Below are 20361 nucleotides of genomic sequence, written 5' to 3' on the forward strand. Positions count from 1 at the left end.
ATAATTAGAAACACACATACAAACATACAACATATTTTCTTTGAACAGAGTATTTGGCCGGTCCACAAATTTAAACAGTTGTAGGAGGTTAGCAGCCACCCCTTTCCTAGAAGAATGAAATATTTTGGGAAATATTAAAAAGGCAGAATATTATATTTCCTTGGATGAGAAATGGAGAAGCATATTTTACAGACAAAGCAGCTCCCACCTTCCTGCCCTCCACCCTTTGTTAATGGGCCAGAGGCAGAAAGTCAATCCTTTGTCAAAGGACATTTGCAACACAATAGCAACAGAAACTAACACAATGGGCCCCATCAAGCCATGTGATCCTGTCCACTATTAAAACATCTTTCCAAACAGTCTCCATGTTTCCAGTGTCTTTTTCCCCACTTGGAGCAGAACCCAGAAGGATATTTCTTCCAACACAGTATTTAGTCATTTCAATTAAATTTACAATTTCTATATTTCCTTTTTACCATATTTATTCCTCAACTATTTTTTAAAAAAACCAATATTACCCTTCATCCTCATCTCTAATCTTAATCAAATTCAATTTTTCCCTTCTATTCTATATTATACCCCTTCCCATTGTCATCTATTTTTATATCCATCCTCACATTGGTTAATTATGTAATTATGTAATTATGTAATACAGTTGTTTAATACAAATTCAACATTTTAATATAAATCAATTAGTTATATAACTATCTTTTTTGTATATTAATCAATATGAACATGAATATTCCAATTATTTCCATGCAATCCAATTTCTTACAAATCAATTAATTATATTTACCAATAATAATAAACCAAATAATTTCCCCCATATATTCCTCCAAACCATAACTTAACCATTTCTGCTTTCAACACAATATACAATTAATAGTATCTCAATTATTACAATTCCCTAGTTAAATAGAGCTTTTTTTCTTTTGTGTTTTAAAATCTTGAACCTCCTCTTGCCCTAAATTTCCCATTGTTTGCAGTTTTGTACCTACCTTTTTTGGTGAGGAAAAAGAAAAAGAAACCTCTCCGCCTCATTTTGTCACGTTGCAGCTAAGACCCTGCTTTCGCTTTCTCTTTTCAGTATAGCTAGGGGGAAAAAAACTTGCTCCAGGAATTTACCTCTTTGCAGCTAGCTCTTTGAAGCCCCGCGGCAAGAATTTAAAGTTTTTTTCCCTCTAGCCATCAGCTGGGACTCCGGAGGCAGCAATAGATTGGGGGTGGGCGGGGTAAGCGAACGGTGACCGGGCGATCCAGCAGAGGCAGAGGGTGAGTGAAGGCGGGGGGGGCGAGAGAGGGCTTTGGCGACCCCTGGGAAATGGCCGTTCGACCCCCAAAGGGGTCGCGACCCCCAGGTTGAGAACCGCTGAGTTAGAGGAATACAAGAAGCCCTCAATTTATGACCATTCATTTAGTGACTGTTTGAAGTTACAAAAGTGACTTACAATGATCCTCTACTAAGGAGCCGTGATGGCACAGTGATTAGAATGCAGTAGATTGACTTTGCCCACTGCCAGAAGTTCGATCCTGACCAGCTCAAAGCTGACTCAGCCTTCCATCCTTCTGAGGTCGGTAAAATGAGGATCTAGATTGTTAGGGGCAAGATGCTGATGTCAGGGTTCCAAGTAATAGATCCATCGCAAGCAAAAAGTCCAAGGCAGATGGATTCCTCAAAGAATAGCTTTATTGGAAATATCAAATTGGCACATATCGGGTGAAAACCAACTCTGAAGGGCCCCTTGGTTTTCACCTAATTAAAAGTAAAAGTTTTTCCCTCAACCCCAAACAATCAGTTACAAGGCCCAATCAACACAGTGTCCACTGGTCTGGTGACTTCACTCCTTCTTCCTCCGGCCAGGTGTGAGAACGTCCTTGGTTCCCAAGAGAAAGTATTTTATTTTGACTACACAACCCCAGCTATCTCTAATCCTCCCTCCCTATTCCTCGGCTCCAGTGTGGCAGCACTGAAGCTCCAAGATGGCTTCGGCCAGACTGACTCTGTAAACCACTTAGAGAGGGCTGTAAAACACTATGAAGTGGTACATGTCTATTGCTATTGCTATGATTTTCACAACATCCCCATGATGACATGGTCAAAATTTAGACGTTTGCCAAGCGGCATGTATTTGTGATGGTTGTCCCATCATATGTGATTATGCGATTGCCATTTGCAACTTTTCCAGTTGACTTCCAAGACGTAAAATCAATGAGGGAAGCTGAATTAACTTAACAAACATGTGATTTTTATTTATTTTTATTTATTATCAAATTTATAGACCGCCCTTCTCCTGAAGGGCTCAGGGCGGTGTACAGCCAAAGTAAAAAACGCAGATACAAACATTAAAAACAATTTAAAAAGATATATATAAATTTGGCCCCAAAGTTAAAAAACAGTAACAAAACATATTAAAAACATTTAAAAAGCACTAAGCCAGCCCGGCTTGCTGAAAAAGGAAGGTCTTCAGGGCACGGCGGAAGGCACCGAGGTCTTGAATTCTTCGTATCTCTGGGGGCAGTTGATTCCAGAGACCAGGTGCCCCCACAGAGAAGGCCCTCCCCCTGGGGGCCACCAGTCTGTATTGCTTGGCCGATGGCACCCTGAGGAGGCCCTCTCTGTGAGAGCGCACCGGTCGGTGGGAGGTCGTTGGTGGCAGCAGACGGTCTCGAAGGTATCTAGGTCCTATGCCATGGAGCACTTTAAAGGTGATAACCAACACCTTGAAGCACACCCAGAAGACCACTGGGAGCCAGTGCAGCTCACGCAGGAGAGGTGTTATGTGGGAGCGCCATGCAGCTCCCGTCACCCGATTCATTAATAATCATGTGATTTGCTTAATGACCCCAACCAAAAGGTTGCAGAATTGGGCACCACAACTTTAACAACCACTTCATTTAGCAAAGGTGTCTCTGGTCCTGAATGTGGTCATAAGTTGAGGACTGCACATACAGTGCCTCCTGTTGGTCAATAAGTTGTGAAAATACCATCATACTCTGCTGGTTTGAACAATGAATACCAGACCTGTTAAATGTGTTGTCTTTTCCCCACACAGGGCTTGCTTACTGCCGTCACTTGTCCACTGTCCGAACTCACTTGTCTGCATTGGTGAACCATTCCATCATCCCACCAGATAAACCCACAAGTGCTGCAGAGGGACTGACCAAAGAGGTCTGGAGCAAGTACCAGAAGGATAAGAAGGCAAGGCTATGTAGATTAAATATAGACAGCCCTTGATTTTGACTATTTGTTTAGAGACACTTCGAAGTTATGATGGTGCTGGAAAAAATAATGAATGTTGGTAGTGGTTTGTTCTCCGAGCTTGTTGTTCAGGTTCCGAACGTTTCATCAGCGGGCTAGTTGAAGTTCAGTGGATGATGTTACCTAGCCTAGTGACAAGACGTTCAGAAATTGAATAAGAAGCTCAGAGAACAAGCTACCACCAACGTCTGAAATAATATAGGGCAGTGTTTCTCAAGCTTGGTAGCTTGAAGATGGGTGGACTTCAACTCCCAGAATCCCCCAGCCAGCAGCGCTGGCTGGGGGATTCTGGGAGTTGAAGTCCACCCATCTTCAAGCTTCCAAGGTTGAGAAACACTGGTATAGGGTCTCCTGCTTGAGTAGGGGCCTGAACTAAAAGACCTCCTTCCTCCTCTATTCTGATTGATTGATTGATCTACCACCTGAGCTATAAATATTTCCCATCATTTCTAAATAATTAAGGACTGTCCTGCACTTGCAATCATTGCGGTATCCCCCCCAGTCCAATGATTGTGGCTTGGAAGCTCGGCAACTGGCTCGCATTTATGAGAGCTGCTATTGTCCTTAATGGCTCAAATGAAACTTGCATGTTCAGTAGCACTGTATCTCTGAACACGGGACAATGTTTGTGGGGAGAGCGACACAGCGGAGGATCGTAGAGGTCTTTGGCGTTGGGTGACCAGGGATTTTAAGTAAACAAACGATGCGTATTTTTAGAGACATTGGCTGACCGTTGTGTGCGCTAGATTGGATATAGCTTTTTTTGACCCAGCTTGGATTTCCTTATATTCTTAAGAGGAATCATTCACAACATTATGTTTCAGCAACAAACCAGTTCTGGATTGCAAATTTGTTCTCATTTTCTTGACCCTAAATGGAACAATCCATGCATAAGAGGGGACTTGTCAGCTTCTTGATGAGAGGGACTTGCTCTCTGCCCATATAATTAATTGTAAGCGGAAGCTTTAATTCACCCAAATGTCTTTAATTTTGGAAATATTGTTAGATATAAGGATTTGCTAACAGACATTGTGGAATTGAAAGGGAAACAAGAACTGGAAGAACAGGGAATTGAAATCGATTGGTATATGTATATGCAAATACAAACAAGATATGAAAAGGATGTTAAATTACATGGTTTTTACTTAGAAAAGACTGAGCTGGATAAGATAACACACAGGAACAGAGGATAAATTAATTTTAAAAATGTTACAATTTTTTATTGAGCATAAAATTAGAGGCAGAACAAGTAAAAGAAACAGTGATAGCCTGGGCAAAAAAATTTGGATATTCAATTGATTTAGATAAATGGCAACAGTTATGGGAAAGAAATTATAAACTAACAATGTCCACTGCATATAACTAATTTTGGATTTTAATGGGGGATTTTAACTGTCGGGCCAAATTGTTTAATTCATTTTAAATTGTTTTTATATTTTGTATTTGATGTTTTTTACTTCTGGCTGTTCACCACCCTGAGTCCTTCGGGAGAAGGGTGGTATATAAATTTAAATATTAAATTAAATTATTAAATTTTAAGCACTGGGAGGGGAGAAACGGAGGATGTTTTGACTGGCTGTCCCGGATAACAAATAGAAATGTCTCCCACTACAATGTTATTTAGTTATGTATTAGATTTTTATCCTATTTTTATTATTTTATAAGTAACAAGAATGCAAATGTACCCAATACTCATTCCTCCTCCTATTTTACCCACAGCAACAAACTTGTGAGGTTGGTTGTTTGAGAGAGAGTGCCTGGCCCAAAGTCCATAAGATGGGACTAGAACTCACAGTCTCCTGGTGACTGGCCCAAGTCACCTAGGTGGCTTTCATGCTTAAGACGGGGCTAGAACTCACAGTCTCCTGGTTTCTAGCTGGGTGCCTTAACCACCAGACCAAATTTGTTGTACAGTTTTGGTTTTGATCAAATCCTAATTTTACAACTAACTCCATCTAAGCAAGTAGCTGTCTTTACCACAATGAATCAGTTATCTTGAGCTATAAAAAAAAAAGGAGTTTTTTCACTTCTGAGTTGGCAGGTGTTAGCTAAATTTCCCATAATTACTCTGTCTCAATCTCAATCTCACTTCCTTTCATATTAGAATTACAAGGAATTGGAGCTGCTCCGACAAGTCTACTACGGTGGGGTGCAACATGAAATTCGAAAGGAGGTGTGGCCGTTCTTGCTGGGACACTACAAGTTTGGCATGAGCAAGAAGGAAATGGAGCTGGTACTTGTTTGTCTTCAGTATTTCCAAGGGGGGTTCTAGAACAGGGGTCTCCAACCTTGGCAACTTTAAGACTTGTGGACTTCAACTTTCTGGGAGTTCTGGGAGTTGAAGTCCACAAGTCTTAAAGTTGCCAAGGTTGGAGACCCTTGTTCTAGAAGATGATCATTCAATTTGTCCGGAGGCTCAGGAATACGATATACAGAGAGATTCTAGCTTCAGGCCCAGCATTTTGGTTAAAAGGATGAGAGGATGGGAATGACTTTTCCCGATGTCCCTGAAAAACCATTTGCAGTTGCAATAAGAAAATACTGAGCTTTGCGAAGTTTGTTGGCTGGGATTTTGCAAAGCAAAACAAGTGGAAATGTTGACTGTCCCCCTAGACCCGTAATGGCGAACCTATGGCACGGGTGCCACAGGTGCCACGCAGAGCTGTATCTGTGGGCATGCGAGTGTTGCCCTACTCAGCTCCAGCGCGCGTATGCGTGCCGGCCAGCTAATTTTCGGGCCTTCCGGGCCCAGCTGAAGTCGTGAAATGGGCTGTTTCCGGCCTCTGGAGGGCCTCCCGGGTGGGGGAGGGAAGGCTGTTTTTGCCCTCCCCAGGCTCCAAGAAAGACTCTGGAGCCTGGGGAGGGCAGAAAACAGGCCTACTGGGCCCACCGGGCCATCACGTGCCAAAAGTGGGGGTAGCGCGGGAGGTCACGTGTGCATGTACGGAGGGTGGGGCACATTGAATTATGGGTATGGGCACATGCATGCGCGAACCCCCGCATGATCTCCACTTTTGGCACACGACAGCCAAAAGGTTAGCCATCACTGCCTTAGAATTTTCATCATGAGAACTAGAAAACACGGTCAATGCAACCTTTAGGGCAGTGATGGCTAACCTTTTTGCCATCATGTGCCAAAAGCGGGGGGAGCGCGGGGGGTTGCGCACGTGTGTGCCGACACCCATAATTCTATGCCCCCCCCACGCATGTGCGCACAACCCCCCCATGTTCCCCCCGCTTTTGGCACGTGATGGCACAGTGGGCCCGGTAGACCTGTTTTTCACTCTCCCCAAGCTCCAGAGCCTTTCTAGGAGCCTGGGGAGGGCGAAAACGGCCTTCCCCACCCCCCCGGAGGCCCTCCAGAGGCTGGAAATGGCCTGTTTGCTGATTGGTGGGCCCAGAAGGCCTGAAAATCAGTGTGCCAGCGCTGAGCTCGTATGCCTACCGATATGGCTCCACGTGCCACCTGTGGCACGCATGCCATAGGTTCGCCATCACGGCTTTAGGGTTTCTGCTAAGGAGTTTGTCACAGATTATATCGATAGGAGATGACCAGGCTTAGGCTAAGTCAAACACATCATCAGTCACGAGTCCCTTCGCACCCACAAGAGATCTAAGTCCAGTCATTGTGAATTCCTTATCGACCGCAAAACTGCTTTGCCTGTTAGTAGTTCAGATTCTTGCAGGGAGCTTAAGTTTACTGTAAATCTTTATACCCATTTGAACTGCCTGGATCTCTTGTTTTCCTGGTTGCTTGACGGTATCATTCTGTGGAATTGCTAGCCTGAAATAAATTCTTCTCTTCATTCTTAAGGTGGACGGGGACATTATACGCCGATACAAGAAGGTGATGACTGAGTGGAAAGCCTGTGAGGTGGTGGTGAAGCTTCGGGAGAAAGAGTCTCAGACGGCCACCAAGTTTTCCTCCGGGAGCAGCATAGATAGTCACGTGCAGCGGCTGGTCCACAGGGACTCCACCATCAGCAATGATGTAAGACAGAGGTGGGGGGGGAAACAATGGCCTTTTATGACTTGTGGACTTCAACTCCCAGAATTCTTGAGCCAGCCATGCTGGCTCAGGAATTCTGGGAGTTGAAGTCCACAAGTCATAAAAGGGCCATCGTTCTCCACTCCCAATGTAAGATGATTGGTTGGGTCCATCAGTAAAGTCACATCTCACTCTGTCATAAAAAAAAATCTGCAAAGTAAACACCAAGCAGCTGTCATATCCTTCCATATTTTCATGTTTTAGGATTAACCAGGCAGTCTTCGACATACAACCATTTCTTTAGTGACCATTCAAGGTTAAAACAGCCCCGAAATTGCGTTTTATAAGATGGTCCTCGACTTGCAACAACCGAGCCCAAAATTTATGTTGCTAAGACCATCGTCAAGTGAGTTTTGCCCCACTTTACTACCTTTCTTGCCACCGTTGTTAAGTGGACCACTGCAGTTGTTAAGTTATTAACATGGTGGTTGAGTGAATCTGACTTCCCCCATTGACTCTGCTTGCTGGAAGGTTGCAAAAGGTGACCCTGGAACGCTGCAACCATCATAAATATGAATCAGTTGCCAAACTTTGATCACAAGAGCGTGGGGATGAGGCAACAGTCATAAGTGAAAGATGTTTGTAAGTCACTTTTTTCAGTGCTGTTGCAACTTTGAATGGTCACTAAATGAACTGTTGTAAGGTATGGATTACCTATATAACCATCACAGCAATAGCAACATTTTGCTGCTTGGCAACCAGCATGTACTTAGAATGGTTGTGGCGCAGGGGTGGGTTCTAAATTTTTTTACTACTGGTTCTGTGGGCGTGGCTTATTTTTTGGGTGTGGCTTGATGGTCATGTGACAATTCTTTAGGATTTAGCAGAGGTACTGGTCTACCAGGCTTTTAACTGCTTGCAGAGCTATACCAGTCTACTCATTTATTTTTGGAGGCACCGGTCTACTCATTTGTTTTTGGAGGCACCGGTCTACTCATTTTTTTTTTTTTTTTAATTTGATTTATATGCCGCCCTTCTCCGGAGACTCAGCCCGGCTTACAATGCGTTAAGTAATAGCCTTCATACTTTTGTATATTTTATACAAAGTCAGCTTATTGCCCCCACAAACTGGGTCCTCATTTCACCTACCTTAGAAAGGATGGAAGGCTGAGTCAACCTTGAGCCTTGGAGAGATTTGTTTTTGGAGGCACCGGTCTACTCATTCGTTTTTGGAGGCACCGGTCTACTCATTTGTTTTTGGAGGCACCGGTCTACTCATTCGTTTTTGGAGGCACCGGTCTACCACCACACTGCCTTTTAACACTGATCAGCTGTAGGGCGGCCCTTTGAAGCCCTGCAGCAAGAGTTTAAACAGTTTTCTTCCTTCTAGCCAATCAGCTGGGACTCGGGAGGCAGCAATAGATTGGGGGTGGGGCCAAATAAAAGGTAAGAATAACTCGGGGGGGGCAGGGGGTGGTGGGAGGGCCCAGCTCCTGAACAAAGAGAACTGGTTCGGTGACGTCATATCATCACCGCTACCAGCTCGGCCGAACCAGGCCGAACCAGGAGGAACCCACCACTGTTATGGTGGGATCACCGTTGGCTACTTCTGCTGACCATCGGCTGCCAGCAGTTCAAGTCTCACCAGCTCAAGGTTGACTCAGCCTTCCATCCTTCCGATGTCGGTAACAGGACCCAGAATGTTGGGGGCAATAGGCTGACTCTGTAAACCGCTTGGAGAGGGCTGCAAAGCACTGTAAAGCGGTATATAAGTCTAAGTGCTATTGCTATTGGCCATCTTCCCAGCCAGCTTCTAACAAAGTCAGGGAAGCCAGATTCACTTAACAATGGCAGCAATTTGCTTAACTCTGGCAAAGAAGTCATAAAAACCAGGCACAGTTCACTTAACAACCGCTTTTATTAGCCATGGAAATTCTGGTGCCAGTTGTAGTCATGCATGTCTGACTGCTACCCTGTTTCCCCCAAACAGACATCCCCTGATAATAAGCCCAATCGGGCATTTGAGCGCATGGCAATAAGACCAAGCGCTTATTTTAGGGTTCAAAAAAATATAAGACAGGGTCTTATTTTTGGGGAAACCCGGTACATCTAAGGAGACAGTTCAATGTTTCCCTTGCACTTTGGTCTCCTAACAGCCACTCTCCAAAAATAGAAGTTGCAAACGAATGTTATGGCATCATGTTTTTCCTTGAAAAAAAAATCCAGCTAGCTATTCCATCTTTGATTCAGCTATATTGATCCATTTTGTGTTTTTCCAGGTGTTCCTTTTTTTTTTTTATAAAATATTTTATTAGTTAAAAGTACAAACAAACATAAATACAACGGTACAACATACAAAACAAACGAACATCAATCAAGTCTTACGACTTGCTCTTAAAGTTGTCACATTGGTAGACTATTTTTCCGCATTTATCTATATATTTGTATATTTACATATTTACATGTGAAGCATTAATATACGTTCCATCCTTAAAATTGTTACACTCCTTAATTGGTACTCTAAGTTTTGTCTCAAAATTGACCTTATTCTTTAGAGTCCCTATGAGTGTATTTCTAACTTTTTCTCCAACCAGTTATACCATTTTTGCCATGCTAAGTAGTACTCTGTGTCATCTTTCTCTTGTAGCTGTTTTGTAAGTTTATCCATTTCTGCGCATTCTGTGATTTTAGTGATTATTTTGTTTTCTGTCGGTATGTGTTCCTGTTTCCAGTTTTGGGCAAAGAGTATGCGAGCTGCTTTTAAGGTATGGATAATTAAGTATTTTATCTCTTTCTCATACTGTGCTGTGATTATTCCGAGTAGAAAGGTTTCCGGCTTCATTTCCAACTTCTGATTTGTAATTTCTTCTATCATTTTCCTTATTTCCTACCAATATTGTTTCGCCTTTTGGCATAACCACCATAGATGGTAATATGTTCCTTTTTGTGTGTTACACTTCCAGCAAATTGGAGAGGAATTTGGGAACATTTTTGCTAGGCGCGCCAGTGGGAGGTGCCATCGATAGAACATTTTGAACAGATTTTCCTTGTAGGGTATAGACATTGTCAGTTTATAATTTACAGTCCATAATTTTTCCCATTTGTCCAATTCGATACTATACCCAAAAAATTTTGCCCAAATTATATTTTCTTTAACCACTTCTTCCTCTAATTTATATCTTAATAAGTAATTATATATTTTAGATATCATTTTCTCATCTGTTCCTTGTAAAATTTTATCCAATTCATTTGGTTCATTTTGAAATCCAAATTGTACCCGATCTGTTTTATACCTTGATTCTATTTGTAAATATGGCCACCAGTCAATGTCTATAGCCTGTTCTTTCAAATCTTGCCTTGATTGTAATTCTCCTCTATTATTCAGCAGTTCTTTGTAGTTTCTCATTTTCTCCATGTCCATAGCGTTAGGATAAATCAGCGCCTCCATAGTCAATAGCCATCTCGGAATTTTATTATAATGTGTTTTTCTGATCTCTTGCCATGTTCTGTGTAATGATCCTCTAATAATATGTTGTTGGAAATATCCGTGATGTTTATCTCTTCCCTCCTACAAAAATGCGTGCCAGCCTTATTGTAGGTCGAATCCCTCTAGAAGTAGTGTTCTCTTATTTTTCAGATCTATCCAATCTCTAATCCAGTTTAATGATGCCGCCTTATAGTACAGTTTCCAGTCCGGTAACCCTAATCCTCCTTTCTCCCATGTATCTTGCAAGCATTTTATTTTAATTCTGGCCTTCTTCCCTTGCCAAATATACTTTGCTATCATTTTATCGAAGTCTTTGAAAAAATCCTTCCCTGGCCAAATCGGAGTTACTTGGAAGAGGTATAGCAGTCTGGGGAGTATATTCATTTTAATGGATGCAATTTTCCCTAAGAATGACAGTTGTAGTTTGCTCCATATTTCCAAATCTTTTTAAATCTGTTTTGTTAATTTAGTATAGTTATCCTCTCTAATTGATGTTGCTTTATTGGTGAGCCAGATTCCCAGATACTTTATTTTCTTCACTATTTGTATTCCTAATTTATCCTCTAATTCTTTCTCCTGTGCCTTTGTCAAGTTCTTCGTTAATGCTTTTGGTTTTTGTTTATTGATTTTGAGACCAGCCACTCTTCCATATTTCTCTATTTTCCCTAACAGTTTAATTCCTGTTGTTTCTGGTTGTTTCACGATAAACACTACATCATCAGCGAAGGCTTGCAATTTATACTCCTCTTTTTTTATTCTCAGACCTTTTATTTCTTTGTCTTTCCTAATTTCATTTAATAAGATTTCAAAGGATATTATAAACAATAATGGGGATAGAGGGCATCATTGCCTCATTCCCTTTGATATCTCAAATTTTTCTGTCATATCCCCATTGATCATAATTTTGGCCGTTTGGGAGGAGTATATTTTCCTAATCATGTTTAAAAATTTATCGCCAAATTCCATTGCCTCCAATTGTAGTATAAGAAAATTCCAATTTAAGTTATCGAATGCCTTCTGCGCATCCAGGAAAATTAGGGCCAATTGTTTGTCCAATTTTTTCTCATAGTATTCAAGGTTGTTAAGGATTGTTCTCATATTATTTTTGATCTGTCTTCTTGGAACAAAACCATTTTGGTCTGAGTGTATGTATTTATGAATAATTGTTTTCAGTCTCTTCATAATGACCAGCATAAACAGTTTGTAATCCACATTTAATAGTGATATTGGCCTGTAGTTTTGGATTTGTGTGGGATCAGTGTCTTCTTTTGGGATAAGTGTAATTATGGTTTCAGCCCAAGAATTGGGAATTTTTGCTTCTAAGAGTGCATCGTTGAAGACTTGGAGTAAGAACTCATCCATTGGGTGCTGACACTTTTTATAGAATTCTGTTGGTATGCCATCTGGTCCGGGCATTTTATTGTTTTTTTGTTTTTTCCTTGCTTCCAGCAATTCAGTCATAGTAATTGGTCTATTTAATAACTCTTTGTGTGTCTCCTCTAGTTTTTGGATATTTGTTTTGCGTAAATATTCCTTGATCTCCTCTTCCCTGATTTCTTCTTGCTTGTAAAGGTTCTGAAAGAAAGCTTTTGCTATATGTTTTTTGTCTTGATTTATGTGATATATTTCCCCTGCCTCATCTTGTAGTTGGTATATGTTCCTCTTCTCTTTTTCCTTTTTCAATTTATACGCTAACCAGCGACCTGTTTTATTTGCATGCTCAAAGTGTTTTTGTTTTGCCAATTTGATTTTCTGTGCAGTTTCTGTTTGTGTAATTAAGTTAATCTTATGTTTGACAAGTTTTAACTTTCCTTTAATTATTTTATTGTGGGGTTGTTTCTGCAGTTCTGATTCATGTGTTCTGGGTTCTGTTTTCTTTTTTCTTCGTGATCTTTTTCTTCTCTTTCTGTCTGCTGTTCCTCTTGGCTCTTGATTTCTAATTCTTCTCTGCTTTCCTGTTCCTCTTCCAATACAAAGTGCTGATCAAAAAAGTCTTGTGCTTTTTCTAAACTGTCAATCTTGTATTTTTTTTCCTGCCAGGAAATCAGTAACCCTTCTGGCATTAGCCAGCGGAACAATATTTTATATTTATTCAATTGTGTCGTTAAGAAATTATAATTTTTCCTTTGGTCTCTTATCCTTCTTGGGATTTGTTTGAGAGTCATAATTTCCTTTCCTTTGTGTACAATTGTCCCTTCTCTCATCTTCCTGTAGATATCTTCTTTTATGGATTTTTTTGTGAATCTAATATGTATCTCCTTGGGCAACTTATGTCTTCGCGCATAATTGGTGTGGACTCTGTAAATTTCATCTATGTCTCTTCGGACGTCTTCCTTATCCCTCTGGGTCGCTTCTTCTAATATCTCTGTCATCAGTTCTCCTAGGTCAGGGGTGGGCAAATGTGGCTCTTTTACAACCTGTGGACTTCAACTCCCAGAATTCCTAAGCCAGCTTGGCTATCTCAGGAATTCTGGGAGTTGAAGTCCACAGGTTATAAAAGAGCCACATTTGCCCACCCCTGTCCTAGGTCTTCGTCTTTTTGTTCCTCTACATTCTGAAATCTGAAGAAAAAAGATGCCTTTTCCATTTCTAAGTATGTTAATGAGTCTTCCAAATCCTTGTTGGTTGACACTTGATTTTGCTCCATCTTTTCCATTCTCTTGTCCGTCTGTTCTATTTTCTCCTCCACTTTTTGGATTCTTTGCTCGTTTTCTGCAATGTTCTGTTGTATTTTTCCAATCTTCTCATCCATTTTCTTAATGTTAGCTTTTATTTCTCCCACATCCATCCTCAGTTCTTCATGATTTTTCCTTGTTTCTTCATGGTTGTTAGCTATGGACTCTTGCATTTTGTTCATTCCCTCTTGAATCATTGCTAATACCGAGTGGATGTTTTGCATGTTAAGGGTGGAGGTTGCCTTTTCTTTTTCCGCCCCAGACGTGGTGTCAACTAGCCTTTGCTGCGCCGGAGAAGCTGAGAGTGTCATCTGGTTTGAGGGTATCTTCTTGCTTGTCTTAGTGATCGTTGATGAACCTGTGGTTGCCATTTGTACTTTTTGTATTATCTGTCCCCAAAGTTTCATATACTGGTTTTCTATTTAGATCTTTATGTTTCTGTCTATATTAATGTTCAAATTATAGCGTCTAACAATCCTAGAATAATGCCCAGGTGGGGTAATATTTACTGTTTACTATGTTGCTATTTCTCTATCACACAATCAAAATCTCTCTATATATTTCCTTATACTTATTCACAGTTTTAAATATCCTGCTTTATGCTTTTGCAATATTCTTAAATAAGGGAAGGGAAAAGTAGGGGGGGGATATGAGGGAAAAGTTTAAGATTTCAGCAATTCATTAATTCAAGAATAAATTTTCAGCAATTCATTAATAACAACAATTTTCCTTTATAGTTAATTACTATACTAAGTTACTATTAGCTAATGTCAATTACCCTTAATTACAATACACAATATATTTTCTTCGATATATGTAATCAATCTAATTTAACTAGAATATAAGTAAGTGTGTAAGATAATAAAAGACTAAATAGTAAGATAAATCACTGTATAAACACAAAAACTGGACTAACAAATATATATAGCAATCTAAACAATATATATGTCACTTTTTACTTAATATTTAGTAATTAATAGTTAATTAATAATTAATAATCAAGTTTAAGTAGCTGGATTTTACTTCATTAAGTGTTTTTCTTTCTCCTTCTATAGTTTCTTCTTCTTTCAGTCTTGCATCATTCCAATTTTTTCTGTTAATTGTATCCAATATCCTTTAAATTAAATATCCAAGTATCCAACACTCAAAATGTCTAATTCCAAGTGTCCAAGTATGATCCAAGTGTCCAGGAAAAAGACTTTAATAGAGTTAATTTAGCTCCACCACTCGTTAATTTCCAGGCAGGAAGGTTCTGTATATCAGTCTGCTGTTCACTCTGCTCCTCCGGTATCCGCTGCCAGTCAATCGTCTCGTCACACTCCCCCCTTATAACAAAGTCTGTCTGTCTCCTCTTCCTCTCTCCTCTGGATATCGTCCTTTTCCACAAAATAATTTATTTTAATACTCAGATTTCCTCTGGATTCACCTTCTACTTGCTCGTGTTATAGATTCCAATGTCCGCCATTCATTTGACTTTCCACTGTCAAAATCACCTCTCGCCGCACGTCGTTTCTTCCAATCTTCACTGGTCTCTCTCACCTTGCTTAAAGTTCTAAAGTTCTAATTCCGAACACTTTCCTCTCCAAGATCAATTTGATTTGTATTTTATTTTGTAATCCACAACTCCTTAATGGTACGTCTCTTGGAGTCGCTCCGGTTCCACCGCCTGTCACTTTCTGCGCTGTCACTGTCAGTTTAAGTTTTCCGCTCCACTCACTTTTCTGTTGCCGCTTATCACCGCTTGCTTGGAGCCTCACTTTCACTTTATAGCAGTACCTTCTTCTATTCTCGTTCTTCTTCCTTCTGTTTCCTACCGATGTCTTCTTTAATTTGATCTTCGCTTCCCACTAATCATCTGTCAACGTTTCAGGCCAGCCAAAATGGCTGGCTTTTTTTCGATCGGAATTAAGAGGCTTCCCCTGAACCTTTGGAGGGATTGCTGTCCTCACCGAGGTCCTTGGGGTTTCCTCTTTTTTCTATTGACCCCTCTGAGGTCAATAGGGCCTGGATCGGCTTCCTAATCGAAAATATTGGAACTTTGAGAACGGAGCACCGTTCTCTTGTTCCTGGCACGATGACATCACCGCCGGAAGTTTTCCAGGTGTTCCTTTTATGTTCTGGGTATGCTTGGGGTTTATTGGATTACATGGGCAGGATTATAATCATTTTTCTCTATTTTGGGATTCTTTCATTTGTGCTGTTACTTCATTTTTATGTTCCATAAGTTCCATTAGATCCCATAAGCCCCTTTAGATCTCATAAGCCCCCTCCCCCCCCCTTGGCTATAATTTCATTCACAGCTGCCACCTGCATTTGCTTTTAGAAGGAATGGAAAAAGGAGCCATGCAAAAATTAAATTTGGTTCTATTTTGTTCTGAACTCCAGCTGTTTTATCCTTCAAACCACTTGGTTTTCCCTTCGTTCTGCTCTAACAGTCATGCAACGTTTTGTGACTTGGGCATCTTATGGCTCCTGGACTGTATCCAGCCCTTTGGCTGCCTTTGTCTGGCCCGCAAGATGTTGAGACTCTAGAAAGAGTGCAGAGAAGAGCAACAAAGATGATTAGGGGACTGGAGGCTAAAACATACAAAGAACGGTTGCAGGAATTGGGTATGTCTCGTTTAATGAAAAGAAGGACTAGGGGTGACTTGATTGCAGTGTTCCAATATCTCAGAGGCTGCCACAAAGAAGAGGGAGTCAAGCTATTCTCCAAAGCCCCTGAGGGCAGGACAAGAAGCAATGGGTGGAAACTAATCAAGGAGAGACGCAACCTAGAACTAAGGATGAATTTCCTGACAGTTAGAACAATGAATCAGTGGAACAACTTGCCTCCAGAAGTTGTAAATGCTCCAACACTTAAGAAGATGTTGGATAACCATTTGTCTGAAGTGGTGTAGGGTTTCCTGCCTGGGCAGGGGGTTGGACTAGAAGACCTCCAAGGTCCCTTCCAACTCTGTTATTGTATTGTCTATTGTCTTTTATTTTGAAGGGGACTCTATTTTTTTTTTTCAATTTACCCATATGCCTGCACGCACACAGACAGGCAAGACACCAGAATATAAACTTGACAGCAGACAGCACTCCTTACTAGCACTGATGATGTTACCTAGTTAGGGTAATGAAACGTCTGCAAGAAAACAAGCAAGTTCAGAGAGCACCAAGGACTTCTCATGCATGCTTATGCATCTTCACAGCTCCGTTGGTTTGGCCCTCCACAACGGTCCCAGTTTCTCATGTGGCCTCTTGGGACAATTAATTGCCCACCCTTGTCATGGACCATGCTGTCTTTCTGTTAGCCAGTTTGGGAGCGGAGGGGGGGGGGATCCCTCTTGTCTCTCGCAAAAAAAATCTGGAGGAGTCAGGTAAGTCTTTTTTCCAGCTACAGATAGTCCTCAACTTACAACCACAATTGAGATGTCTTTAAGCAGAAGCTAAATAAATCACACTAATGGGGTTTTCCATCCTGTATGGAAATTGTATTCATGACTTCAAGGGCTTGCCTCCAGAAGTTGTGGGTGCTCCATCACTAGAAGTTGGACAACCATTTGTCTGAAATAGAATAGAATAGAATAGAATTCTGTATTGGCCAAGTGTGATTGGACACACAGGGAATTGGTCTCTGGTGCGTATGCTCTCAGTGTACATAAAAAGAAAAAATACATTCGTCAAGAATCATAAGGTGTACAACACTTAATGATAATCATAGGGTACAAATAAGCAATCAAATCATACTAGGAAACAGCATAAATCATAAGAATACAAGCAATAAGGTTACAATCATAAGTCATAAGTAGGAGGAGATGGGCGATAGGAACGATGAGAAGATTAATAGAGCCTTGGTAGTACAGGGGTTTAAGGCACCCTGTTATTAAGCTGGTTATTAAGACCAGCTGCCTGCAATTACTGCAGGGTTCGAATCTCGCCAAGGCTCAAGGTTGACTCAGCCTTCCATCCTTTCTAAGGTAGGTAAATTGAGGACCCAGTTGTGGGGGCAATTAGCTGACTTTGTATAAATATACAAAAAGGATGAAGGCTATTGCTGAGCACATTGTAAGCCGCCCTGAGTCTTCGGAGAAGGGCGGCATATAAATCAAATTAAAAAAAAAATAAAAATAATAATAGTAGTGCAGACTTAGTAACTAGTTTGAAGTGTTGAGGGAATTATTTGTTTAGCAGAGTGATGGCATTCGGGAAAAAACTGTCCTTGTGTCTAGTTGTTGTGGTGTGCAGTGCTCTATAGTGGTGTTTTGAGGGTAGGAGTTGAAACAATTTATGTCCAGGATGCGAGGGGTCTGTAAATATTTTCACAGCCATCGTTTTGACTCCTGCAGTATACAGGTCCTCAATGGAAGGCAGGTTTCCTGTATGAGCAGGAGGTTGGATTAGGAGACTTCCAACTCTGTTATTCTGTTATTCCTTCAATTCGGTGGCTTGTGTTTGCACCTCACATTTAACCAAGTTAGCTTGCTAAAACCAAGAGTTGAGTTCACCCAAAGGAGCCTAGTGGCGCAGCAGACTAAAGCACTGTTATTAACATCAAGCTGTCTGCAATTACTGTAAGTTCAAATCTCACCAGGCTCAGGGTTGACTCAGCCTTCCATCCTCTCTAAGGTAGGTAAAATGAGGACCCAGATTGTGGGGGCCATAAGCTGACTTTGTATAAAAATATACAAGGGTATGAAGGCTATTGCTTAACGCATTGTAAGCCGCCCTGAGTCTCCGGAGAAGGGCAGCATATAAATCAAATTTAAAAAAACAAACAAACAGGGAAATATTAATTTGAAGCTTGGTCATTATTTTTTGGTTCAGATTGACAAATGAATTTGATGCTTTATGGTTCAGGCTATAGCCAGGAGATGAGTTAATCCACTGAGTATGGGCAACAGTGTTTTGAGAAGAGAGGGCCTAGCACTCTTTTCTTAAATTAATTAAGAGCCATGGTGGCACAGTGGTTAGGATACCATATTGCAGGCTGACTCTGCTCACTGCCCGCAGTTCAATCCTGATCAGCTCAAGGTTGATTCAACCTTCCATCCTTCCAAGGTCAGTAAAATGAGGTCCCAAATTGTTGGGTGCTATATGCTGACTCTATAAACCGTTTAAAGAGTGCTGTAAAGCACTATGGAGAGGTATACAGGTAGTCCTTGACATGCAACCACAATTGAGCCCAAACGTTTTGTTGCTAAGTAAAACATTTGTTAAGTGATTTTTTCCTCCATTTTACAACCTTTCTTGCCACAGTTGTTAAATTAATTAACTTGGTTGTTAAGTGAATCTGGCTTCCTCATTGACTTTGCTCGTCAGAAGGTCACAAAAGGTGATCACATGGCCTGGGAAACAGCGACCGTCATAAATGTGTTGCCAAACATCTGAATTCTGATCAGGGGATGCTGCGGTGGTTGTACTATAAGTGTGAAAAACGGCCTTAAGTCACTTTTTTTCGGTGCCATGGTAACTTCGAACAGTCACTAAATGAACTGTCGTAAGTTGAGGACTACCTATTTAAGTGCTATTGTTATTCCTATTTCTGGCCTTCTTTCTCCCTGACTGACATATTACTGTTTGCAGGTGTTTATTTCTGTGGATGAAATGGACTCCGTAGACCGAGACCTGAAAGGTCACGAAGAACCATCTTTGACCAAGGTTTGCCTAGATGCACCCACAGTTGTGGTGGCAGTTGACCAACAACAGTCAGTAGAGTTCGATTCTCCTGACTCCGGGCTCCCTTCTTCTCGGAATTACTCCGTCACATCAGGCATCCTCTCCAGCATCGATGATGGGCAGAGCATTTGCTTTGAGGATGGGACCGAAGAGGAAACCGTCCCAGAGCTGCAGAGACCGGATCTGGATCACGTTTCACCAATCAAGGGCTTGGCAATGGAGGAACAGACATGTTCCCAAACGGACTCTAAAACAGCTGCAGAAGACAGCATCTCTGTGTGCTCTGCTTCTTATACGGTAGGTAAGGGCCATAGGTATGGACAGGTAGTCCTCACTTAATGACATTCATTTGGACTGGAATTTCACATCCTCTATTAAAAGGGCAGGCAGAGGGCATTGCATTTATGAAATGTCCTTCCCAGGGAGGAATCCAATTTCCTCCTCCCAACTTTTATTCACTCAGAGGTGCCACCTAGTTTTAATTGTGTTTTTATTATTTATTTCTTTAAAAAGCTGAGTGGCATGGTGGCCTAGTGGTGAAAACGCTCGCCTCCCATTTGGAAGGATGGGTTCAATGCTAGGTAGTGGCAGATGTTTCTCTCAGGGCACAAAGAAAAAAATATCTGCTGTGAACTCAGCATAGGCATCAGGAAGGGCATCTGGCCAGTAAACGCTCAGCTCCACCCAGTCGCCCTAACTCTATCCCAAATTAAGAGATTACAGGGTCATAAAAAAAAGAGTTGTTTATTTATTTATTTAAAATACTGGCATGACCGCTCACCTTAAAAAAACCCCAGAGCTCTGGGTGGCTCACAGCAATCATGTAAAACCAAACATTAAAATCGATAAAAGCAAAACACAGGAAAACAAAATCTGGCACCACAACCAGTCTCCATTGATGCAACCAACACTGCTGTTTTACAACTTTCCATTTTTATCCATTTCATGGAATTGCTTTTACTTAAACTCTGACATTTTTGCTGTCTGGTGTCTTAGAAATCTTTTAAAGAAAACAACAGACCACGTTAAAAAGAAGAAGAATGGGGATCATGAGGCTGGTATTATCTCAAATATGGATGTTGCTCGTGTCTAGGAAAAAAGTTAGAACATGGTTTATTCGGGTCTCTCTTAAAAAAATGTATACATCCAAGATCAGAATCGGTTTGCTACGGTTTTAAAAGGCCAAATTTAGACTGAAAGCTTTTTATTTTGAAAATCCTTGTGATACAGACAGATAGCCTACTAAATATTTCATACTATCTGATTTTTCCTGCAAAAAAAGCCCAGGATG

At 41.1% G+C, this 20361-nt stretch overlaps 1 protein-coding gene across 1 annotated transcript in view; it reads left to right on the plus strand.

The window, feature by feature from the left end:
* Positions 1-20361, plus strand: part of SGSM2 (small G protein signaling modulator 2) — a 116514-nt gene that overhangs the window by 85408 nt on the left and 10745 nt on the right. The window contains exons 14-17 of the mRNA XM_070945499.1: positions 3054-3199; positions 5364-5492; positions 7074-7250; positions 18978-19367. Coding sequence (XP_070801600.1) covers positions 3054-3199; positions 5364-5492; positions 7074-7250; positions 18978-19367 — 842 coding nt within the window. The remainder of the gene's footprint in view (positions 1-3053; positions 3200-5363; positions 5493-7073; positions 7251-18977; positions 19368-20361) is intronic.

The sequence above is a fragment of the Pituophis catenifer genome, unplaced genomic scaffold (genome assembly GCF_029215685.1).
Source record: "Pituophis catenifer annectens isolate HBS135680 unplaced genomic scaffold, rPitCat1.0.hap2 SCAF_1, whole genome shotgun sequence".
In the NCBI taxonomy this organism is placed as follows: domain Eukaryota; kingdom Metazoa; phylum Chordata; class Lepidosauria; order Squamata; family Colubridae; genus Pituophis; species Pituophis catenifer.